Below are 26,585 nucleotides of genomic sequence, written 5' to 3' on the forward strand. Positions count from 1 at the left end.
TTGGTGTGTGGTTCTGGTGTTTGAGTGTCAGGTTTCAGAAACTGTGTGAAAAGTAAGGATTTTGTGTGTGAGCAGTTGAACTGGAACTGTGGCATTTTTATATTCTTTTTCCGTTAAAATTACTAACATATGCAGTGTAAATGACCATGTTATTGATTTAAAAGTGAAGGCAAAGTCCAAGACAATACCACCCACAATAAAACCCACGCTTGCGTCCTTTTAAAGATCTTAGAATTTGAATATTATTTAATTATATGAAGGTTGTAGTTGCTGTATGTGTATAATGTAGTCTATAATGTGTGTGTGTGCATGCGTGTGCGTGTGTGTGCTAGTAACACTAAACATTAGGACATTACTTTAAAAATTCCCCTAAGGAGACCATCGCCACTTAGCTTTGAAGTGTGGAGTACATTTACTATTCCATAATAGATGTGTTACAAGTCACAGAAGGGAAATCATTACTGGTACTCTGGTCAGAAAAGCTCAAGAGAATTAATGAGTAGTCTGAGACGTCTGGCCTATATCTAAGTACTTAATTATGCTTCTTGTCAAATTATAGCATGATAAACTATTGTAAGCCCATCATCCTAAAGCTGTTATCCTTCACAGTATAAATGAATACCATTATATTTAGACAAGTAATAAGTTAATAAAATACTGTATTTGCAAATGGTCTGCATTAGTTGTCAAGTACAAAATAGCACACCCCTGTCAGAACATGCCATTTGGTAGCTAAGAGATCAGACTAAACAAAACCAACAAACATACCGTAGACTACAGGGAAACAGTTCACAGGTAAGTAAAGATTTCTTTTTATATGTATGTTTTAGTTTATATGTATATAGCCCACCCACATACATATATACATATATATATATATATATACATATACACACACGCACACATGCACACACATTTTAACTGCAATAAAGAATTACTTCTTTCTTCCTGTGGTAATTGTGGCTATGTTATGATGAATGCCTATATTAAACTGTAAGTGCTCAGTCAAAGGGATTCACCTCTGTTAAATGAATGCTTTATTTATGAGTTCATCGAAGTGAAACAGTACTCAGAGGCAGATAATCAATAGTTGATGTAGTTTGCTGGAGCCCTTGAGTTATGCTCACTAAGCTACATTTAATGCAATGTAAGAGAAACCAGTGAGGAGCACACCACTGGGTGTTTCAAATGCACTTGATTCAGCTTCATTTTGACAATATGGCTCTGTAGTTTCTTTTACAATGTAAAGCATTCTCAGATTCTATTTACTAATTATCGTGATGAACTGGCCATCTGTACAGGGTGTCCCCCGTCTGTGTCCCGAGACACTGGGAGAGGCTCCAGCATCCCCCTGCAGAGGATAAGAGGTTTGGAGGATGGATGGATGGATGGATGGATGGATGGATGGATGGATGGATGGATGGATGGATGGATGGATGGATGGGTGGTTGAATGGATGGATGGATGAATGGATGGATGGATGGATGGATGGATGGATGGATGGATGGATGGATGGATGGATGGGTGCATGGATGGATGGATGGTTGGAAGGATGGATGGGTGGGTGTATGGGTGGATGTTTACTATACCATGCAATATTTTACAATAATAAATTACATGAAATATATTCACATTCCACTGTAATGGGTTGTAACAGCCTGTTTGATATTTGTTGAGTTAGTATTTTCAAAATAAGTTTCTAGACCATCTTTGACTGTTAATTTTTAAAGGCAATTTAAAAAATGAGGCTCTGCCAAAAGAGTTCTAGTCATTTAATTCTGTTTAGAAACAGACATATGGAGAGCCGCATAATCAATCAAGAACGCACTTTAAGCACTCTACTGGAACAAGCCGTGAAGATCAGGGATGATGTGGTGACTGGTCTACATGCAACTCAGGGTTCAGTATTGATGGAGTCGTCTGCTAGAAAACTACTGGAGAACCACATTCAGATCATAACTCATATCGTCAAACAGCTCAGCAGAGACATCCAGGTACGAAAATAAAATTTATATTATATTATATTATATTATATTATATTATATTATATTGAGCACATAAAATGGGAATTAATAATGTGTACGAATGAGTACATCAGATGTCATCAGTTCCTGATGTTTTCTTCTATCCTTCTCAGAAAGGTCCAGAATAATTACACTGATAGATTGTTAGATCATTAACATCTATGATCAAAGCTTTACATCTTAAAGCTTTACATTTATTTTTAATGTGAAAGCAAAAATTTAACAGTGCTGCTTGATGAGTTAGGTACAGTTTCAGGGAACATGCCAGCAAAGCCATTTACCTGATGGGATGTATTATGCAGAATATGTGCATAAAAATGAGTGAATCAAATAAATCAAAGGCCAGCAGTCACTACAGCCAGAGCGAGGCTTTTTTTTTTTTTTTTTTTTTGTCCCTGAGGAGTGATGATGTAACCAGGATTGATTAGCAATGGAACAAAATTAGGAATCTCAGCTAAACCACTTCTGTCTTTCCCTCTAAAATTACAAAATGTGGATACACCCGAGGTACATTTTCCAATTTAGAAACTATTGAAAAAAACAACAACATCCTTCTCCAGCATTATAATGGAAAATGACTGAAGTCTGTCAAACTGTGATAGCAGTGAGTGACAGCTGATATGAGCAATCACACTGTTACTGTTATATGACCGCAAGGACAGAACAATCTTCTGTCTCCCCAGGTGTTGGAAGCCCAGATTATTGAGAGAGACAACCTTGCTGCAGGGACGACTTTTGCAGTGAAGAGCTTGGATCACAAGAACATGATGGGTATTGGAGATCTCAGAGGCAGAGTGGCAAGGTCACAAATTACACCAAGATTTTATTTATATTTGTAGAGCTTTAAAACTCTGAGATCACTAGTGAAAATGCAGTAATCATTTAATTTAATTTAAAGGGGAAAATATTAATTGAAAAATTAATATGAATTTAATCATTTCTTGGTACTTGGTCTCCTATTGATTGATTGATTGATTGATTGATCGATCGATTGATTGATTCATTCATTCATTATTTTCCCTGAGGTTCATTATAAATATGACCATGAACTCAAAGTATAGGCTACTATTTCACTACACTATCAGTGCAATTCACAAATGATTGTGACTTTGTTTCTAACGACGTTTTATAATAACAAGGCTGAAAATGAGATGTTCACTCATGTTTAAGAGAATGTATATTTCCAAACAACCAGCTTGGTGGACTTATTAGACAAATGTCTCCTTGGCATTTGTTTATTCAAAAAAGCCTAATATTTATATGAAATTAATGTGGAAATAGAAAAAGTACAGAGGGTCAGTGGTGCCTTACAGGCATGGACACAGTAAACTGGGCTTGATGAGATGAAATGAGATGTTTGCTGACTGCACGACCTATGACTCCTCTCTAACCATAAGGCCATATACAACCCATTCACACATTAACAGTAATTGTATTCATTAGTTCATCTTTGTGGAATGAAAGACATCTAAATTACTCTTCCGTACTGTGCACAAACAAGATTTGTGGCCAGTCAGGTGATTATTTCCCCATTTGCCATCTTGTGAGTCATTGTTGCTGCTAGTGGCAGATGCTGTTACTCACTTTTAGAGGGTAAAAGTTAAATAAAAATGATTATACTTGTAATAGTAGATAATCCAAGGCACTCGAATCAAGCAAAAAGTAATGTTAAAAAGCCTTTATTTAATCTTGGCTGTTACTTAAAAACAGGTGATACACACAAGCTGCACACCTACGTGTTGCGGCTATTGCCTTCCTCAGGGTGTGAACAGCAAACACATTGAAAGTTCATCTTGAGCAGCAGTTAATTAGTCTAATAACAATCACCTGGGCTGCGTCTGAAAACTGGAAAATGCTGCCTTCTGAGGACACATTTCAAGGTAGTAAGGCATCAAGGCATGTCCGAATCCAATGTTAGCTTCACTTCCTGTTTGCTGAGATACCTTCCTCAGATTGATTTTTGAAGGAAGCATGGATGTATCCTTAGCTGCCTTTGATATCCCACAATCCTGTGCTTTCCACTCTGTGATAGTTGAGCTAGAAAAATAAAGATGGCGTCCGGAAGTTGCGTTTGCTGCTCATTTTGTGTATAAATGTACGATTTTGACCAACATATTTCAATTTTGATATCATTTCTATCGAGAAATTACTACTGTAATAATTAAATATTAAATATTAAATATTTGTTTAGTTCTCACCATAGCTTGCGCTATATTGCTGTAGATCATTAAACTGTTATGCTGCCTCAGAAGTCTGTCCGAAATCAATTTCGTGAGGTGCCTTCATGCACAAACGCTGCTGTACAAGTCATTCTCTTATAAGACAACGAGGCAGCAAGACAGCTACCTAGGTTTTCGGACGCAGCCCTGGTTATGCTACTTCAGGGAAACAGGAGTGAAAGAATTTTAAAGATTACATATCATTTTATATCAAACACTGTATACACCATAAATGAAATGAAAGAGAGAGAGAGAGAGAGAAAAAAATCATAAGTATCACAATACTAATGGTGTCACAAATCAAGTAACATTATAATTTTTATTTCTAAAATACAAAGATCATTCAAACATTTTGTTACAAAAAAGGTACAAAGTCTAATTCCCCATTTAAACCTGGAAATGTAGTTGCTTTTAACATATAAATCCAGAAGGACTCTCTTTGTAGAAGCTTATTAACTCTATCACCTCCTCTTATTGACCTAGGAACATGTTCTATGCCGATGATCTTCAAAGTACTTGGGCTGCCATGATTATTCTCCTTAATTCTTTCACTCCTGTTTCCCTGAAGTAGCATAACCAGGTGATTGTTATTAGACTAATTAACTGCTGCTCAAGATGAACTTTCAATGTGTTTGCTGTTCACACCCTGACGAAGGCAATAGCCGCAACGCGTAGGTGTGCAGCTTGTGTGTATCACCTGTTTTTAAGTAACAGCCGAGATGAAATAAAGGCTTTTTAACATTACTTTTCGCTTGATTCGAGTGCCTTGGATTACCTACTATTACAAGTAAAAAATTTTCCCTCATATCCAAAGAGCACCGAGACTGAATTTACAACCCGTGCAGCACATCTCTTGCATTATCTTTTTGTAAAAATGATTATATTTTATATTATTTTATTTTTTATAGCAAAAGATCAAACTGCAATCTACACAGTTCCATAAATGCATTTAGGCACGTAGACATGGTCAAAACGATCTGCTGAAGTTCAAACTGAGCATCGGAATGGGGAAGAAAGATGATTTTAGGTGATTTTGGTTGTTGGTGCCAAACAGGCTGGTATGAGTATTTCAGAAATTGCTAATCTACTGGGATTTTCATGCACAACCATCTCTGGGGTTTACAGAGAATGATCTGAAAAAGAGAAAGTATGTAGTGAGCAGCAGTTCTGGTCAGAGGAGAATGGCCAGACTGGTTCAAGCTGATAGAAAGGCAACAGTAACTCATAAAACCACTCTTTACAACCGAGGTCAGCAGAAGAGCATATCTGAACGCACAACACATTGAACCTTGAAGCAGATGGGCTACAGCAGCAGAAGACCACATTGGGTGCCACTCCTGCCAGCTAAGAACAGGAAACTGAGGCTACAATTCGCACAGGCTCACCAAAATTGGACAATAGAAGACTGGAAAAATGTTGCCTGGTCTGATGAGTCTTGATTTCTGCTGCGACATTTAGATGGTAGGGTCAGAATTTGGCATTTATGAAAGCATGGATTCATCCTGCTTTGTATCAATGGCTCAAGCTGGTGGTGGTGGTGTAATAGTGTGCAGTATATTTTCTTGGCACACTTGGGCTCCTTAGTACCAACTGAGCATCGATTACATCCTACCTAGTATTGTTCACCATGTCCATCCCTTTATGATCACAGTGGACCCATCTTCTGATGGCTACTTCCAGCAGGATAACGCGCCATGTAACAATGCTCAATCCATGTCAAATGGGTTTCTTGAACATGACAGTGAGTTCACTATACTCAAATGCCCTCCACAGTCGCCAGATCTCAATTCAATAGAGCACCTTTGGGATGTGGTTGAACGGGAGATTCACATCATGGATGTGCAGTTGACATCTGCAGAAACTGTGTGATGCTATCATGTTGTCAATATGGACCAGAATCTCTGAGGAATGTTTCCAACATCTTGTTGAATCTATGCCATCAAGAATTAAGGCAAAAGTGCGTCCAACCTAGTACTAGCTGTACCTAATAAAGTGGCCCGTGAGGTATCAGTAAAACCAGCCCTCAGGAACAGATGAAATACTTATTGTTGTCTGAATTTCTTTTTGCCTTAGATGTGATGCTAGCATTGCTAAACTGTCATCTGATGTTGGCAATGGAGGACGGGACATTCTGAAACTCCAACAGGAAGTGAGTGAGTTAAGGTCTGAGCTGGAGATGAAGCTGAAAGACATGGAGCTCAAGGTGAGATGTTATGACCAGGCCATTGAAGAGCATGTGATACTGAAAGGTATTCATTTAAACATTGTGCAAAAAAAATTTTTTTTGATACTTAATAATACTTCAATGACACCATGGTATTACATACTTTGACCATGGTAAATATTCAAAACAATAGCCTATATACCATTTCAGCAAACAGGGAACATTCAGGGGAAGGTTAATAATAATAATAAGGTTAATAATGTTCTCTCATTTTTTAATGTTACTACTTGTTTCAGAATGTTCAGAGAACTTTCAAAAGTAACATAATGAACCATAATGTTTGCAAAATGATAAAATGGAATGCTCCCTTATCATTCCCGGGAATAATAGTAAAAACTGGACGTTTTAAACATTCAGATAACACTCAGAAATAACGTTAGCAAAACATTCTTAGAACATATTTTTGTTAGCTGGGGTGGTTCTTTCTGGTATTGGCATGTCTGCATTTGTTTTCCTCTACTTACTAGGTATACACAAATAAATGTTTTGACCAAGTCGGTATGTGCATTAGATATGAAATTGCATCAGCTTGGGCCCACTGGGGGAAACTGCGGCACTGTCATCCAAATAAACTGTCCCTGCATGCTGACTGTGTGATAACAGTAAATCTCAGTGATTACAGTGCATTAGCTCTGGGAAGTGGTCACCAGACACCAAAGGTAATTGAAAATGAAAGGGGACGGGGACAGTCAGAGCCTGTATATAAAACACACGCTGTGTGCTGATGTCAAAACATGTCAGTATACATTCTTTGTTAACCAATTTACATTTGTTGGAAAAATGTAGTCAAATCTTTATGTGATAGTTTAGGAATGCTACATTTGGGGATAATCTGCCCAAGGTTATTGATACAGCTCAGTTTGATATAATTTGGGCCTAGAAGGACAATGAAAACTATGTAAAGTGAATGTGATGACAGGTATGCTTTATAATGTCATGTCATTTGCTAGCTGTCTCAGGATGTAGGAAAACTAGAGATGTCAATGTCAGAGAAGTTCATTACTCAGAGAAACGCCACTGGAGATTTACAGAAGGAGATACAACAACTGGATGTAAAGTAAGAGCAACTAAAGTCACTTCTCAATACTTACTGATATTATTGGTTTATGTGTACTAGTGGATGAAAGATAATCAAAACCTGAGACAGTTGAGTTTATTTTAAAGCTGCAGTCCATAACTTTTTTTTGGTAAAAAATTATCCAAAATCAGTTTTTGAGCAAGTACATAACCAGCCAGTGTTCAAAACTATCTCCTTACCTTAGCCTGATTCACAACGGTAAGCTTGTAATAATGTTTTCTAATTCGGGTGGTACTGGTTGGTTTCCGCGGGAAATTCAAGTATGCAGCTGTTCGTCTTTGCGTCATTTCCTCATGTCTGTGTTTACATAAAGAAGGAGTCCCAGCTAGTAGGCTATATGGCATGTGGAGAACTCTGCAGGCGGCGGATCATTTATAGCCCTTTTCTCACAGCAGTTGCAATAATTAAACTTATCATTTTGATGGCGGATTGTAATCCAGAAAGGTCTAAATGACAATCATCAGTGACAACTGGAGATTCACCTGTAAACAAAAGCAAAAGACCGAAAGAGTGGCTACAGAAATTGAAATCTTTAGGTAAAGCTAATACACACTAAATGCACATAGTCACGCAATGCTGATGTTGATAATATTAACAATTTGAGAACAAAGTATAACAATAATAATAATAATTTGTATGGCTTGACGTGATCCGAGCTAAGCGATCATTAGATTTAATCACCATTGGCAGCCCGATTTATTGTTATGCTTTTTTTCTCAGTTGGTCAGAACAAAAGTGGCAGACATGTAACTTGTTCAGATGACATTTTCCAGTGAAAATTCTTATTTTGGTCATACTTCCAAGACGTAGAATCGGTGATTCCAAAGTACAGTATCACTGATGTGGTGACTGACAGCAAACATTAGACTGATCTGCGCTGAGGAGCCGTGCCGATACACAACCCACGTAAAGATGATAATTCCACAAATAACTGCAATTGCAGGTTTCAAACAGAGATGGTGACAAAGAGGCAAAACACAGACTGCAGCTTTAAGAGTTCCTGCTAAAATATAAATTAAAAATGATATATTTATATATAAATGATTCTGTTATATAACAGTATAGCCTAATTATTAAATAACTATAATAAAATATATAAAGGATATATATACAGAACATATATTGCAGATTACATATGTATGCTAGTAGGTGGGTACAAGTGACTGTATTTATAAGTGAGTCTTTAAATCACTCTACCGATTTGTTCAAAACACTGTTCAAAATATTCACCCATGAACAAAACAGTGGACTGTCTTTATATATGAGTCACTGAATTATTCACTCAACAGTGATGCCAAACACTCTTGACAATGAAAGCAGAGCATAATACATACATTAAAAACAAAATATTTATTGCTAATACAAACATTCTGCAAGACAATATTTCAAACAATTTATTAGATGACGTTTTTGTGCTTGCGCGTACATGTGTGTGTGTTTTCAATGTTTGAAGATTTGAGGATGACAGTAGATAAATTCTATATCAAAGCTAAAATAATACATAGAATAAAATATACCTGGCTGTAAAACTTGTGCTGGAGCATTTTGAATTAAACAGACTAACTTTGTCACTTGTAAAATGATGAATTGTTAATTTATTATTTTAATTAATTGTATACATACTTTACAAAGATGCTTTTGATCGATATGGAAAGATTAATTGAGAGGAAATAAAATATTGTTTTGGTTTTTTGTATTCAGCGATAAAAGTAAAACATAAATCAAATAAAAAAAGAAGAAGAAGAAGAAGAGAAAAAGGCCATAGATTCTTGCATCTGTGTTAACCGAATGTTACATGCCAAGTTGGAATATGCTGAAGAATTAATTAATTTATTTTTTGCTTGGCAGATATGTTTTCAAAGTGGTTTGGGCTGAGGGAGTGCAAAGATTTAATTGATTTAAAAAAATAAAAAGAACAGTAATCAGACCTGTTGCAGAAATCCATTCTATTTTAGGCCCCTAGTTTCTTTTAATAAAATGTTGTATGTGAAGGGCACTCGTGAAGGTACTTGACAGCCCTGACATCAGTTATTGCGATGCTTTCCCACTGGCCAACACTATAGAATCTGCTGTCAGGTGGATTTGATCTGCTGTGACTTATGTAAATATGGAACTAGTAAAATGCCTGGTGTTTTGGCAGCAAATGGCATCCAGGAGAGTGACTCACATGCCTCCAAATAGTGCCAATGCCAGTCAATGTGCTGCCACATGAGCATCGTGGCATGTGCAAAGTGATGCTCTCCATCTTTTTGACAATATTAGCTCCTGACTACAGTGTAGAGCACAGATGGCAGCTTCAGTGCACTGAAATGGAGCCTTGCCAATGGTCCCAGAGGAAATGTATTTTCATGGTGTGACAGAATCAAAGCAATTGGCTGCCTATGCTTGGGCTGTTATGTAATAGTAGTGAGTCAAGATATCTTACAGTGACTCATGAAGAGAAGCATATGGGGCAAAGAAAAATAAACACATGAGGAAGAAGCCGAGAACTATAGCACAAGCCCAAATGTGAGAGTGATGTCTAAGACACAATGACATTCCTTTTTGAAAACATGCTTATGTCATGACCTTATGTAGCCAAGCCCCTTATAGTACTGTGCTTGTTGTGTTCTGTCTTCCGGTTTGCATTTCCACAGCATGAAGGCAAGATCTTATGGATTTATAATTGAACCGCTCATTTTCTTCCTGGTCTACTGACATTTGTTAAGACACACCTCGACAGAGATGCCATGGAAATATACAAAGCTACCACTAAAACTGAAGTTCAAAGACAAAGTCCGAAAGATGACTGCATGCTTGTAAGGTCTATTAAAGTCCACTCCAAACAGAGTTTCTGAATTGTCTAAAATGCCTTGGCTGTGTCTAAAATCCCTTCCTATACTCTTAAGCAGGGCACTACTTGAGGGGACAGCCATTTGCTGTCTGAAACCATAGTGGACATTATTGAGTGCACTCATTCAATCCCGTAATGCACTGAAATATTGAGTATACAACCGATGTACGCTCAACGGCTAGAGAATACCCATAATGCAAAGTGAGGAATTCCCACGTCTCGCCAGAAGATGGCGCCTGCAGCTGAATCATGCATCCATCCATTTTCCAAACCGCAGTGTGGGTACAGCACTTGATTGTAGTCTTGAGTTTTCTTCCAGGAGTGTACACGTCACAATATTTCCTCATTTAAAGGATTAGTTCACTTTCAAATTCAAATTTCCTGATAATTTACTCACCCCAAGTCATCCAAGATGTCCATGTCCTTCTCTCTTCAGTCGAAAAGAAATTAAGGTTTTTGATGAAAACATTCCAGGATTTTTCTCCATATAGTGGACTTCAATGGCCTCCAAACGGTTGAAGGTCAAAATTACAGTTTCAGTGCAGCTTCAAAGCATTCTACACAATCCCAGACGAGGAATAAGGGTCTTACCTAGAGAAACCATCACTCATTTTCTAAAAAAATGTACAATTTTATACATTTTAACCATAAATGCTCATCTTGAACTAGCTCTCTTCTTCTTCTCTGTTAGAATTCCGGCAGTGTAGACGCTGTTAAGTGTATTACTGCCCTCCACAGGTCAAAGTTTGAACTAAATTGTCATATACTTGCACTAGCATATTGTACATGACAATTTAGTTCAAACTTTGACCTGTGGAGGGCAGTAATACACTTAGCAGTGTCTACACTGCCGGAATTCTAATAGAGAAGAAGAAGAAGAAGAGAGCTAGTTCAAGATGAGCATTTATGGTTAAAATGTATAAAATTTAAATTTTTTGAGTGATGGTTTCTCTAGATAAGACCCGTATTCCTCGTCTGGGATCATGTAGAACGCATTGAAGCTGAACTGAAACTGTAATTTTGACCTTCATCCGTTTGGAGGCCATTGAAGTCCACTTTAAGGAGAAAAATCCTGGAATGTTTTCATCAAAAACATTAATTTCTTTTCGACTGAAGAAAGAAAGACATGAACATCTTGGATGACATGGAGGGATGAGTAAATTATCATGAAATTTTAATTTGAAAGTGAACTAATCCTTTAAATAATTCCTGCCCAAGGCATATGCAAAAAAAGGAGCAAGGCCTGATTAAGTTGCGATATGTTAGGTTAAAACTTGCAGTTTTAGTAAGGGGCGTGACATTTCAGAAACACACTAGAAGCGGTTAACCAATCACAACACACTGATTCAGCCAACCAATCAGAGCACACTGCGCTTTTCTGAAGGAGGAAGTAATCGAAGCGTTACTTGCAGACTAGGAAGAGAGGTGCTGCAACAATGTAAAATATGTGAAAAATAATGTGTTTTTTGAACATTCAAGCATGCAAACCTATTCTAGTAGACCCAAAAAACTAAATCAAGACTTTGTAAAAGGGCATAATATGGCCTTTTTAATACATAATAGAATAATCAAAAAACCTTAGTTACATTCTACTACAATGCAAGGATATTGTAACTGTATTATGTAATGCAGCATGTATGCATGTATGTTTATGCAGGAACTCTAGTGGTCTGATGGAGATGGAGGAGCAGACCGTGAGACTGAGGAAGTGGGCCGAGGAGCAGATGAAAACCACAGTTCAATCACACACACAGAGCAGCAAGCTGCACACACTGCTGCAGGAAAGAGTGGTAAACGTGTGAATGCATCTTTCTGAGTAAATATAACAAGTGACCTACACCATAGTGAAATGTCACAGTGGTACAATGTTTGTGGTATCAATCTACAAATGAAAGGCCTTACTTTATATATGATATCTGTGCAAAATATGTTCTTAGGTCGAAGTGGAAGGCAGGCTAAAGGAGAAAATGGTTCTTCTTTCTGGGCATCTAGAAAGGTTGGAGGCACAATTGGAGAAGGTGCGATCAGCTGACAGGAAAAAGTGTTCAGAGAGCAAACTCAGCAGCAAGATCAACACTTTAGAGAAGAGCTTCAGAGAAGAGCTAGAGCAGATGAGGAGGGAGTATCAGTCTGGTGAGTCTTGCATATGAGTATGAAATAAAAATGCATGCACAATAAACCCTTTCAACATTTTGACATCAATTTGTATCCTACACTGCTGTTCAAAAATTTTGGAGTCAGTAAGGTTTGGTAATGTTTCTAAAAAATACAATAAATTTAAAATATTGTGAAATATTATTACAATTTTAAATAGCTGTTTTCTATTTTAATATATTTTAAAATATAATTTATTCCCATGATAGCAAATCTGAATCAAGTAATGCAGCCATTACTCAAGTCCTGATCTCAAGTGTGATCCTTCAGAAATCATTCTATCGTACTGACCCCAAACTATTAGTTAGTGTATATGAAAAGCTAAAGTATGATATAGGCTCTTTTACTCCATCATCATGCTCTCTACCCAAACCTCTGGTCCGACAAATCACTGCAAGCCAAAATCTGACCAGTAAACTAGAACATTAGCTGTTATTGTCATTTCTCAACAGATTGGAAAGATTGTGTTCTAGCTGCCTGACATGTAATACCAGCCAAACCGAGTGGCCCAATTTACCTCTCCTGTGGCTGTTTGCTTGGGAAATTAAAGTGCAAATAGAAAGCATGACTCAAATTTGGACTGAATCAGACTTTTGGTATTACTTATAGCTTAATGTACAGGCAAGTCTGCTAAACACTTTTAAACTAAGCCTGCAGAGTATCTTCCAACCTAACATATTTGACATTTAGTATAATCTATATTTCCTTCCAACTACCCAATTTCAAAATGTTACAGATTGAGAGACTGTACAAAAGACCGAAGTAACCTCAATAAATAAACCCAGCAAAGAAAAGCCTTAAACGTACAGTACATGACTTGCGCTCTCAAATTCTCTTTGAGAGTCCAATGATGGACTGAGGGTGGGTGATGCATTATAGATGACACATCTAACACACACTTCTGCCACCGAATCAATGCTCCCTCAAGTCAAGTTGATCTCCTCTATTTAATTTGCCAGGGTTTCAGGCGGTTCATGATGCCATTGCATCTCTGAGACACATCGGTGACACCAAAGCCAAGCTGGACAAAGGAGAGCTGCAAAGAGACATAAGACAGATCCAGAGAAACATGGTGGGACTGAAGGAGCTCTGACCAGATTATCCTTTTAAAAACATATATGCTGGAATATATAACCTGTGTCTGAGATCACAAAGTATGATTCTGCAAAATGTGGGCAGATGGACAAAACAATCAAATAAGCTCTACATTAGTTTCCTAGATTGAAAAAAAAAAGGATTTAGCCGGTTTCCGTAAGATCATTTCCTGTAAATCTCTTTTTGCCAGACCAGATTCTGAGTGAGCAATCATAGTTGATGAAATTCAAACAAAATACAATTATGTCAAATCAGAGATTACATATGCAACTCATGAGGCTCAATACTGAAAGGTTAGGAAGATGAACTGTTCAGCGTTTGTCCGCACGTCCCCAGACCAGTATTGATTGTAAAGAAATGCTAGAATAAACAAACAAGATCTCTTTGTTTTCATTTAATTTTCCAAGCCACCAATGCATACTTGCAAAGCATTAATATAATCAACACCATAAAACATTGTCGTCATTTCCCTTTTGTTTCCCTTTGTGTTTATGCTTTAATATTTTAGATGGCTTTTTGTAGTTCTGCATAGATGGAAATGACAGTGGGGAAAAACAGAGGTCCATTAATTCTGCAAGTGCTTCTGTAGGGCAAAGATAGCTGTGGTCAGATAAAAAGCAATTCATTTGAATTTTTGGCTTCTCTGACAACAAACAGACAATATGAGGAGCAGACATCCCACTGATGCATTTTCAAATGTGCCTAATATCAGCTACACTAAGCAATGACTGTTTTCAGGCTCCTACAGAGATGAACCATGATAGAAGTGCTTCTGAGTTACATAATGGCAACACCAGTACATTTAGTTTATTTTAGTCAGCCGAGGCCTGTGGCAATACTAATTATGTAGAAAGATTGTCGCTGGGAGGAAGGCACAGAAAAATAATAATGAATCATAATGAATCAATCAAGTGTCAACACCCATTTGAATGTGATACAATGAGCAGAGGCGAATTCAACCATAAACAGCTATTAAAAAGCCATTCATATAGATTAAAGGATTACTCACTTTCAAATGATAAATTAGCCCAAGCTTTACTCACCCTCAAGCCATCCAAGGTGTATATGACTTTTTTTTCTGATGAACACAATCAGAGATATTTTATTAAATATCATGACGCATCCGAGCTTTATAATGGCAGTGAACAGGGTTCACGAATATGAGCTGAAAAAAATGCTCCCATCCACACCCATCCATCTTAAACGCGTGCTCCACACGGCTCCGGGAGGTTAATAAAGGCCTTCTGAAGTGAAGCGATGTGTATGAGTAAAAAAAAATATCCATATTTAACAAAATATCCATATTTAACAACAACACGAAGAAAGTGCAAACTGGCGTTGCGTCAGTTACACTTTTTCCATAAGTTAAATAGGGAAGGCGTAGGATGTAGCGTAAGCGTTTTGAATTGCAAAAGGCATTACACTTTCTTCGTACATTGAATACGGAAGGTGGTCTGGCGGAAGCAAGATATTTTACTTCATAAGTTGTTAAATATGGATTTTTTTTTTTTACACAAATGCATCGCTTCGCTTCAGAAGGCCTTTATTAACTACCCGGATCCATGTGGAGTACATGTTTAAGATGCACTTTCTTCACCTTATTCTCTTGACTCCTGTTCACTGCCATTATAAAGCTCGGATGTGTCAGGATATTTATTAAAATATCACCCATTATGTTCATCAGAACGAAGAAAGTCATATACACCTAGGATGGCTTGAGGGTGAGTAAAGCTTGGGCTAACTTTCATTTGAAAGTGAATTATTCCTTTAAGCGCCTTTTTAGATTCATTCACATACAATCTAACTTAGCAGTCATATGTGTAGATAATAAAATGTTCTTGGTGATGTAAAGATTTGTAAACACATTGATCAGTGAGTAAACTGCTGAGGAGATAAAGGAAAACAACGGTCTCTGTTATTGACGGTTAGATGGCGAAATGTAGGTCTCCTGAGGAATCTGAGGATGGTGGACTGTCTCAGCTGGATGGGTAGAGGCGTCTGTGGAAATCCACCAGTCTGCTGTCTCCGGCTGCTGTAGCCTTCAACAACAGGGTCTACAAGACCAAAACACAAAGGGAGATTCAATGCCATTCTTAAACACAAAGCTCTTTCATTCATCTCATTAACTGCATTAGACGGTCAAAGGATACTGTTTAAACAATTACAATAACCGTTTATGCAATTACAATAATATACATTTATAATTGAATAAATGGATAATGACATGCTGTATTAGGTTTAATAGCTGAAGTTTCAGCAAGCTTTATTAGATTACAATTGCATCTGATCATGGAAGCACAGCCAGAGTGACTCATTTGTTTTCAAGTAGAGCGAGTGGATGAAACTGCTCACATCAATCAGCTCCAGGTCATCTTTGGCGTGCAGGTGGCGCAGGAGGTACCAACGTGCCACTGATGCTATTGTTTCAGAGCTGCCTGAGGCTGAAGCATAAACAATCCTCTCCAACAGGCGACGGGTCTCCCTGCAGAAAAACAATCTGTGATCAATCTAAACCTGACCCAATTTAAACTCTGATATCATGAATAAAGGTGATATATCTCATATTTAAATAGACTGCAATGCAAAGATGAGGCAAACAATGAAATACAAAGGTGTGGCACAGAACAGGTCAGACTGATCTGTCAATAAATGTGATGTGAACACAAAAACGTACAATTGCTATATGCAAAAATAGTGGCCCAAATAGTACAGTGTGCTCTGTGCAAAGCCCAACCTGGCGCCCATTTTTATGGAGAACTGCAGTAAGGCTTGGAAGAGCAGAGCTACTGGTGAGATGCCCATTTTTAAGACTTCAGCGCTGGCCTCCAACACCAGATCCTTCCACTCAGAGACACAGACACCAGCCTGTAGTCAGAAGTACAATGATTAGATATCTTTACGTACTGTAGCATTTACTTGCATTGTAAAATGTTTTGGTCAATAAACAGACTGTGGAATAGAACTGGTAATTAAAAACAAGGATTTTAGATGCATTTTAGCTGGCTAGAGTTCAGACTAATATATGACCGGAGTTGGGATACGCTGTAGGCTTACACACTTTAATTAAAAGTAATGAAAGGCTAGCCACAAAGTGTCTAATTCAATTTAACAGGCAAAGCTGCAGTCAGCTAAAATGAAGGCAATAAGCTGACAGTTAGAGATGGAGGGGAGGGGGATAGACAAAAAGCAAGAGAGGGGAAAGAGAGGAAAGGGAAAGAGAGGAAACAGAGGGAAAGAGGAAAATGTGCAAGAAAGATGCCTTAAGGTGCTGCAAGAGGCTTAGCCCAAAATAATAAATGTCCGTTTTCATTAGCGGTCACACAGACACTTGCAGCTATTTTAAAATGTTACAAGGAAAACAGCAGGAACATATTGTATGTATCCAAGTTTATTAAAAATATAATATAATATAATAAATCATTCTATATAAATTATGATATATATTATCTACATACATACATACATACACATATATATATATATACACATATATATATATATATATATATATATATATATATATATATATATATATATATATATATATATATATATATATATATATATATATATATATATATATATATATATATATATACACATACACACACACACACACACACACACACACACACACACACACACACACACATACATATATATATATATATATATATATATAACTTTTGAACGGTAGTGTAAAATGTTACAAAAGCTTTGCATTTTAGATAAATGCTGTTCTTTTGAACTTTCTATTCATCAAGGAATCCTGAAAAAAAAGTACACAACTGTTTTCAACATTGATAATAATAACAAAAGTATTTCTTGAGGAGCTAATCATCATATTAGAATGATTTCTGAAGGATCATGTGACACTGAAGACTGGAGTAATGATGCTGAAAATTCAGCTTTGCTAACACGAGAATAAATTACTTTGTAAAATATATTCAAATAGAAAACAGTTATTTTAAATTGTAATAATTTTTCACAATATTACTGTTTTTACTGTATTTTTAATTAATTAAATTAAGCCTTGGTGAGCAGACAAAACTTTTAAAAACATTAAAAATCTTACCGCTCAAAAGTTTGGGATCGGTATATATATATATTAAAAATTATTTATTTTTTTATTTCATTAGAAATTAATTCTATTAATTTAATATTATTTTTTATATTATTTAAATTTTCAAAATTTTACTTACATGTTAATAGGAAAAGGTCAGTAATTTGTTCTGCACTTTATATTAGAAAATGTGTTTGAGAAAACTATATTTCCTGCAACTTCCCTGTACAAGATTAATCTGATACTCACCAAACATGGCATGAGCGCCAGCAGGGCTAGTCGGAGCAGGCTGCTCATCTTTCCGTTGTGATCTCCCAGCTGAGATGCCAGCTGAAGACTCTGTCTATAAGCCACAGAGGCCTGAGCCAGCAGACCCTGAGAGCGGTAAACTTCTGCCAACCACTGAGAGACAGATCAAATTAACAACGCTCTAGTCCCCATATGGGTAACCTTGTTAAACCCCCTTCCTATGTACAGTACACAAACATTTGTCAGTTTCATTGAAATTTCCTGCATGATTTGAAGTGTGTGAAATATTTCTTATAACATTCAGTTCTGCCCTCAGGGCAACAAAATGGCAATATCTACAAGGAAAGACATACAGATTGTACTCAACCAGAATGCGTTTTTTTATTTAACGCTCGTGGCTGCGTTACACACAGCAGTAATAGACCTTCTGGATGAGTACCAACTGTATGTCTAGAGTACATACAGCAAGATTCATATTGTCTTCTACTCTGAAAATCAAACTGACACCAAGCTCTCCTCAGCGAGATAGTAAGTGTACGTACATGCCAGGCGGACACAGATGTGAGGTTGGCCATGACGGCAGCACTGAGCTGATCCAGCACAGCAGGAGGAACAGAGTTACCGGCCTCAGACTGCAGGAGGCGCTCACACTGAACCTGCCTCAACATCAGGAACACCACAGGATGCTCTGGAGAGACACTAAGAACCTGAGATAGGAAGGAGGAGGTATACAAACGGTTAAAGGTGCACCAAGTCATTCCATGTTTAAGATTTACTAGCTCTTTACCATCCTAACCAGTATAACAGCATTAGATTCTTTACTCGGCACCAGCTTTAATGCACTCGCAGTCAGCATCTGAAATCACATACTTCTCTAACAGTACATGAGTAAAGAGTAGTAAGTATGTCCAAATTCACAGTTTTCATTAAACAGTAGGCGAAAAGTTTCCGGATTACCTACTACTTCTGGTGAGATTTTGGAGTGAGCATCTGATGGACACTTTACTATCTCATGAGGCCACATGAGAGGAGTTGTGAATGGCAGTGAAGCAACATAAATGTAGGTCACGTGACAGTAACAACATGACAAGTGTATGTCCGAATTACATTCATAATTATACACATTTATATGCCACAGTCTCATACTGTCTAGGAAGTTCTAAATTTGTTTACTTTTTCATGACCGTTAAAAAAGTATGTTTTATATAGTATGACTATGGGTAGTATGAATGAAATTTGGGCATACTACATCTGCAATGTCACCGTCACTTGACCTACCAGCATCAGTTGTGTTGCTTCATGAGATAGTAAAGTGTTCAGATGTGCACTTCTTAATCTGGGTACTTTTTGCCTACTGTTTAATGTGTATAATATGACATACTACTGTTTTTCACCTACTATATAGTAGGGAAGTAGGAATATTCGAATGCGGAGATAGTCCTCTTATATAAAAGAGCTATTCAGGTACACAGTTATGTGAATGTACAAAATGTTAAACATTTGTCTATACTTTGTCCAGAACTTTAAGCACAAAAAATTACTTTTAAAAGACTTTTTTTAAGGTGTCCGTGTTACAGTTTAATCATACATTTAAGTACTGAGTAATAATAATTAACTACATGTACTTACTATAGGGCTAGGATTAGGGTGTGGTTAAGGTTAGTTGCATGTAATTATGCACAATTTCTAGTAACTACATGTAACGTGTAACAAACACTGTAAAAGTGTTACCAACTTATTCAATGATGTATATTTATGTGTCAAGATCAGAATAACCAAGTTAGTCAAATTTCAGCAACAATTTTACATTAATGTTCTTAAAATTTCTAGCATAACAACACTGTAAAAATCTATTTATACATGGATCTAACGCTTAAAAATCACTTTCAATGGTGTAACCTAATGAAGTCACACATTTAATAATAGTTTAAATTAAAATAGGTTAATCAGTGATTCTGAACAAACACTGCACATCTTGAATGTTTCCTTTGTCTGACATACCAATTTTAGTCCACGGACACGGAGTAAGCGAAGCAGAGTGGGAGTTTTTGAGAGCCGAGCTACACTCTACATAGGAAACTGCGGAATTGGCAGCAGATTGAAGAAAGCATTGAGAGCGACCGAAAGCATGTAGTGAGTGATATCTGTCATGAGCATGTCAAAATCTGCTTATTTTTCTGGATTAGTGCATAAATTGTTTACACATTAATATTTAATTTAGATTTTAAATGCAGTTTCTTTGTCACTAAACTGGTTAAATTAACAAAAGTATATTAAAATAACACCACATCTGTACTTTGAGCATGCAAAATAAATTTTGCATCTTTCCGACTGTAATTGTGTGTATAGATATGAAGATTATATTGGCTGTGTGTGAAAAACAACTAGATCATGCTGCTGATCATTTTCAATTGCTGTCCCAAAATTATGTAACAAACCTCCTCTTCAAATTCGCCAGTCTTTTAAGTCATGTTTTATTTCTTCCCTTTCTATGTCTTTTTTGGAGCAAGTTGGAGCAACTCTACAGAATTTTGGTCCTTCAGGAGCAGGATTGGACACCCCTGCACTACAGACACACCCAAAGCGTAACAGCTCGTGTTTTGAGCATATGAGAGCCATAGATGGATACTAGACAGATGGTGCCATGAAACGGGCACAATGTTCTGCTCTAAAGCCCTTGAATCTGTCTGTGTCTGCACCTGCGTCCGAGAGCCGAGGAGAGACGAATCAATAGGGGACAGCGTGACACAGAAACGGAGAGTGTGCATATGTGTGCGTACCTGGGAGCAAAGAGTTTCTGCCTGGTCATATTGGCCACTCTGTTTGAGTCCAGTCACGGCCTGCTGCAGCACCCAGCCCTCCAGAGCCTGAGCCAAGAGCCCGTCCTCTCCATGCAGGCCCTTCACTGAGAACAGACACACAAAGCAAGCAGTCTTATAGCCATGTTCTCATCAGCATGTCAAAAGTTTGGAATCATTGCAATGATTCGGTGCTCAATTATTATTGCCGCTATATTATTAATAATTGTTCCTATTATTAATCAATGTTGAAAGCAGCTTTTGCTGCTATTTTTGTGGAAACCGTGATACGTTTTTTTTTTTTTTTTTTTTTTTTCCAGAATTCTCTGATGAATAAGACAGTTCAAAAGAACCACATTTATTTGAAATAGAAATTTGTTGTTACATTACAAATGTCTCTACTGTCATGTTTGATCAATTTAATGTGTCCTTGCTAAATACAAGTATTAATTTCTCACCTTTTTTTATTACTTACCCCAAACTTTTGAAAGGTAGTGTATGACAGTTTCCACAAAAATATTAAGCAACTCAACTGTTTTCAACATTGATAATAAGAAGAAATGTTTCTTGAGCAGCAAATCAGCATATTAGAATGATGAAAAATTCAGCTTTGCCATCACAGGAATAAATTCTATTTTAAAATATACTCAAATAGAAAACAGTTCTTTTAAATTGTAATGATATTTCACAATATTACTGTTTTTCTGTATTTCTGAATAAATAAATACAGCCTTGAACTTCTTTCAAAAACACAAAAATTGTAATTCCAATTTTTTTTACCATTATTTAGCATATACGCATAATATACAAAGTCTCAGACCTTTTTCAGACACCAGGGTCATGTGCGCCTTCTCAAGATCTTCTCTGCGAGGGGCGGAGCCTGAGAGTAAGCATGCCGTGTTCTCTGTGTGACAGGCGGCCATTAGCCCCGCCCATCCAGCAGGATCATCTGTGTTTGTCATACAGAAAGACAAAGGACATCAATCCAACACTGAATCACTGTCATCTTACCTATGCTGCAGAGAAATATTTCATCTGGCTGATATATTGATGTCTCAGAGTCTCTGTCCTCTCAAACTTTTAACATAGACCAGGCTTCTCTCTGAATACTCTCTCAGCATTACACTTGGCACTTACTCCTGCTGACACGTTTAATGCACGGTTCTCAGTATCCAAATGGAACATTTTCATCATTTTAGGTTTAGAGAAGAGTGTGTTCTGTCCAAAACTACATTAACAACAACTCATTACAACAGTTTGACATATACTCAGGTTTGCTCTCACTGTAATGCCTTTTTTTGTCTATATATATTTCATTGTTTATTACAAAGTGCTCTTGTAATCCTTAAAAAGGCACAATATGTAAGATCTTTGGATTAAAATATCCAAAAACCACTAGAACAATGTTATATATTTTGTTGACTTGTGCACTTACATTATCCCAAATGTTTCCAAGAATATTTAAATCCAGAGAAATAAGCTATTTTAACCAGAACACGGACCATGTCCGTGCGTTGCCTATCAATGACGTCATACCCGTGTTACCCTCGGTTTCTGGTTTTATTTTGTAGAAACCATGGAAACACCAAAGGTGAGCAGTACATTCATTGTTTGGATACATTTTTTGTTTGGACAGGTGTTTGGATACCTTCATCGACAGAAAACTAATCATGTTATATAGCTCAACACAGTAAGTTTTATTGTTTAAATCTTACCATGCCTAATATCAATCTAGATAACTGCAGTGTGCAACAGTGTCTCATCACAGCCACTGAACGAACGCAGAGTAGCATTATAACAACTTTCAACACACAAATGTATCTAATATGATAAAACAGCGCTGCGTCACCCCACATATACTTAACCGAGGTGGGTCTGGCTGCAGACCATGGAGCTCCACTCTCGAACAGGAAATACGTCACCTCCACTTGTGTTTTACTAACGTCTACACCTACACCGACCCTAAACCTACCCTTACAATAATGCAAATACAGTAATTAAATGTGCGCATGCCAAGTAGCCATAGCTGTAGCTAGCTCCACTAGTGGAGGTGACGTATTTCCTCTTTTGAGTGGAGCTCCACTCGCCCCTTAAGTCTGCAGCCAGCCCCTATAGGAGGGTATGCATGTGACGTCACCGTTATGACGTCCACCCACTGAGTGGCAAAAAAGACTGAGTGGCAGCATTGGTTTTCAGCGTGAATGCCGCAAATGCACACAAAACACTTCCAAAACGGGAAAGAGCTTTGTGATTGACTGTACAAACAGCTTTGACACAAAACCTGAGGTATATATTTAAAAACTGCAGAAAGCAACAGAAAAAGAAGCAAGCGGATCACTGCAATTCACAGAAACAACTGGACTCAGGCAGAGAATCATGGATTTGCAGTTATCATTTAGTGTCAAAATGTTGGATTTTGGGGTAAAATCATACCCTTTATATTGTATTGTTATGTATTGTGTTGACAACTCATCAATTAAATATTTACCATTTTATATTCTGCGTAATTGGGTGTTTTAAAAAAAACACTGACAAAAACTATACAAGTTTTAGGGCTGGACAATATGACGATATATATAATATTGATATAAGTGATCACTCTGATTTAGATCTACCTATATTGTAGTTATATAAAGTGTTCACAGGCAGATTTGATTTATGTATTTCCCCGGCATCGAAATCAGGCACATATAAATGTCAGGAAACACGACTCCTGGCTGCATGTCAATATCCATGGATTAGGTTTATTTGACATGTTATAAGGAACACTTTTGTGCCTAACCTTTAGTGTAATCGTTTGTTTTACTCATGTTTTTGCAGCCTCCCCTATTAAATCCAGTCATGCAGCAGGTTCTTTTGACACTCAGTCCAGCTGACGGAGCGTGTTCCGGTGGGAATGTGACGACGATGCATACCCTATGCATAGACATCACTTTCCTGCTGGAAAGTGTTCCTTATGACATGTCAAAGAAACCTAATCCATAAATATTGACATGCAGCCAGGAGTCGTGTTTCCTGACATTTATATGTGCCTGATTTCAACGCCGGGGAAATACATAAAGCAAATCTGCCTGTGAACACTTTATATAAATACAATATAGGTAGATCTAAATCAGAGTGATCACTTATATCAATGTTATATATTTCGTCATATCTTCCAGCCCTAAAAATTGTATAGTTTTTGTCAGTGTTTATTTAAAAACACCCAATTGCAGAATATAAGAAATATTTAATTGATGAGTTTTCAACACAATATATAACAATACAATATATAGGGTATGATTTTACTCCAAAATCCAACATTATGACACAATTCACAGCTGTTTCTGTGAATTGCAGCGACCTATTAGCTTCTTTTTTCTGTAGCTTTCAGCAGTCTGTAAAAATATACCTCAGATTGTGTGTCAAAGCTATTTGTACAGTCAGTCTTTCCCATTTTGGATGTGTTTTGTGTGTTTTTCGCAGCATTCAACTGTCACTCAGTCTTTTGCCACTCAGTGGGCGTAACCACAGTCATAATGGTTGACGGTGACATCATGTGTATACCCTCTATTGACTTGACTGGAAGAAGCAGAAGCAGCGGCTGCGGCATAACATAAGTTCCACTGCTCTTGAGACGTGTCGCGCTCATCTCTCAGCAATCACTTTTTATTTTGCTTGCAGTCTTAATGCTACACAATTAGGTTAACATAACATTAGTAACACTATCTGAAAGAAAACTTAAGACTGGAACTCAGTTCACCTGGGCACAGCAGCACAGCTCTCTGGATTGTTTTCAGAGCATTGCGTCTTCTGTCCTCACCAGAGTGGCGGCCTGAGGCCAACTGATTCACTCCACTGTACAGCAACGCCCTCTACAGATGGAAAGAGTTGAGCTCTTTAATGGACAGATCTTGGCGTATTATTTCATCCGCAAATGTCAACTTACCTTTCCAAGTGTCAAGCTGGCATGACATGCCACACTGCCGGCCACAGCGCCTCCCTAATGAAAATATAAAAACTACATGAACACTAATATTTTACAACCAGTACTTTTATAACAGGAGAATTATTCCTTTACTCACACTGGCTTTGTTGGGGCAGTACTGTGGCACCAGTCTGGAGAGAAGAGCCCAGAGAGATGGATTCCCTGGGTTCCTACAGAATAGAAGTTGTCAGAAACACATTTTTTTTTTTAATTATGAAATGGCTGACAAAAGAAAAAAGAATTCTTATAATACTGGTGTGTTCTGGTACCTCATTTGACATTTGGGTTATTTAACCAAATGCAATGACTGACACCTGAGGTTAATTAGATTAAAGGGTCTTCCCTTTAATGGTATTTGAGTGTTTTCATGTCTTTGTACTATGCAGATTAAAGGAGAACATTAAAAGGTCACTTGCTATTGGGCAAATAAAGAAGTGCACTCGATTTAATCAAAGCCCTCAATTCCCCACTCAACAAGACATAATGGGGCCGGACAAATATCCAATAATAGATGTGTCCGGGCTTCAGCTGAAAAGCAACAACTGACGTTAATTTAATTCGATCTAAGTCTGGCTCCAGGTGGACTTTCCTGCTACAATTAACCATCTTATAAACATAACATAACATAACATAACATAACATAACATAACATAACATAACATAACATAACATAACATAACAGAATTTTCAGCATCAATTCTTAAGTGTCACATGATCCTTCATAAATTCTTATTCTCATTCTAATATGCTGATTTGCTGCTCAAGAAACATTATCAATTATCAATGTTGAAAACAACATTTTTGATGCATTTTGATAAAAAAAAAAAAAAAAAAAAAAAAAAGATTGTCATGGAAACAAAAGTTTATGTTGTATCTAATTAGGAGAAACTATCTCTAAATATTATACAGTACCTGTGTATAGCCCTAGAAGCCTCTCTATGTACACCGCTAAAGTTGCCCTTCAGGGCCAGCAGGGTGCAAGTGAGCAGACAGTACTCCTCCACAGCGCCTCCTACAGGTTCCCCCAGTTTCAGCAGCTCGGCGAGTGTAGCACTTGCCAGGGTCACGTCCCCATGAGCCAAACCCAGAGCACAGAGACACTGCAGGCTCTCTGGGATGGGCTCTTTAAGCATGGAGCTACACACACAAACATAAACAAGAGGAGATAGGTTTTGCTTTTGACTACTGAAGCAGAGAATGTGTTTCTCTTAGACAGTTGAGTAGTTGGCTCACCACTTGAAGAGAAGTGTTTTGGCATGATCCATGCTGCCCAGCCTGTGCTGTATCAGGGCCAGTGCAGTGAGTACACAGGCCTTTTCCTTCTCACTAGAGGCAACTGCAAGGGCTTTCTCATAGGCTGGAAATGAGTGCACAAACACAAGTGTACATGCACACCCTCAGTAACACAAGCAATCACAATCTTGAGTAGTTTCAGAAGGCATTGTAGGGACTGTTTCAATTCAAGATGTTACCAGTGACCAAAAGCAAAACAGCTATGACAGCTCACCCTGAATGCTCTCTGGCAGGCGACCGATTTTGAAACAGGCGAGCGCCAGACCGATGAGATCATGCAGCTCTTCTAGTGATGTGGAAGAAAAAATACGCACTGCTTCTTCCCACTGTCCATCATCACTGACAGAGACATTATAAAATAAACATTATTTCATACTGATAACTATGACATTATTATAGAGGAGGGCATAGTGATTTTTACCTGAGGGCACGTCCGTAACCCCTCAGAGCAAAGCTGAGCTTGTCTGTGTGAGGAGATGCCTGAAGCAACTCGACAGCTCTGTTGAGAATGGAAAATATCCAAGAATGATTTAATACCAATATGGCCTGGATCAGTGTCAGAAACTTTAGGCAGCATATTTTAGGCAT

At 37.5% G+C, this 26,585-nt stretch overlaps 2 protein-coding genes and 1 long non-coding RNA gene across 5 annotated transcripts in view; 2 read left to right on the forward strand and 1 right to left on the reverse strand.

Moving 5' to 3' along the window:
* On the forward strand, nt 1–14,009 carry fam81b (family with sequence similarity 81 member B). Of its 2 annotated transcripts, none has more exons than XM_048189187.1 (9): nt 1–795; nt 1,302–1,367; nt 1,787–1,994; nt 2,708–2,826; nt 6,317–6,446; nt 7,418–7,524; nt 12,036–12,174; nt 12,316–12,511; nt 13,492–14,009. In XM_048189187.1, exons 3-9 carry the CDS (start codon nt 1,797–1,799, stop codon nt 13,623–13,625), a joined length of 1,023 nt encoding a protein of 340 aa, XP_048045144.1. In that variant the 5' UTR covers nt 1–795; nt 1,302–1,367; nt 1,787–1,796; the 3' UTR covers nt 13,626–14,009. The 2 variants fall into 2 exon arrangements, with proteins under 2 accessions (XP_048045144.1, XP_048045145.1); XM_048189188.1 differs by having other exon boundaries at nt 9–795; nt 12,036–12,168.
* ttc37 (tetratricopeptide repeat domain 37) overlaps nt 14,007–26,585 on the reverse strand; it is a 25,105-nt gene continuing 12,526 nt past the window's right edge. For both annotated transcript variants that reach the window (XM_048189179.1, XM_048189180.1), the window contains exons 28-41: nt 26,419–26,496; nt 26,212–26,336; nt 25,938–26,061; nt 25,617–25,841; nt 24,802–24,874; nt 24,666–24,719; nt 24,480–24,591; nt 21,558–21,686; nt 20,720–20,844; nt 18,482–18,646; nt 17,940–18,092; nt 16,362–16,492; nt 15,980–16,109; nt 14,007–15,681 (exon numbers count right to left, since the gene is read on the reverse strand). In XM_048189179.1, coding sequence (XP_048045136.1) covers nt 15,604–15,681; nt 15,980–16,109; nt 16,362–16,492; nt 17,940–18,092; nt 18,482–18,646; nt 20,720–20,844; nt 21,558–21,686; nt 24,480–24,591; nt 24,666–24,719; nt 24,802–24,874; nt 25,617–25,841; nt 25,938–26,061; nt 26,212–26,336; nt 26,419–26,496 — 1,702 coding nt within the window. In that variant the 3' untranslated portion in view covers nt 14,007–15,603. The remainder of the gene's footprint in view (nt 15,682–15,979; nt 16,110–16,361; nt 16,493–17,939; nt 18,093–18,481; nt 18,647–20,719; nt 20,845–21,557; nt 21,687–24,479; nt 24,592–24,665; nt 24,720–24,801; nt 24,875–25,616; nt 25,842–25,937; nt 26,062–26,211; nt 26,337–26,418; nt 26,497–26,585) is intronic.
* On the forward strand, nt 18,527–20,724 carry LOC125267498. Its single transcript, XR_007184686.1, has 3 exons — nt 18,527–18,665; nt 19,950–20,072; nt 20,450–20,724. It is a non-coding gene; the product is annotated as an uncharacterized LOC125267498 (long non-coding RNA).

The sequence above is a fragment of the Megalobrama amblycephala genome, linkage group LG4, assembly GCF_018812025.1.
Source record: "Megalobrama amblycephala isolate DHTTF-2021 linkage group LG4, ASM1881202v1, whole genome shotgun sequence".
NCBI classification, from domain to species: Eukaryota; Metazoa; Chordata; class Actinopteri; order Cypriniformes; family Xenocyprididae; genus Megalobrama; species Megalobrama amblycephala.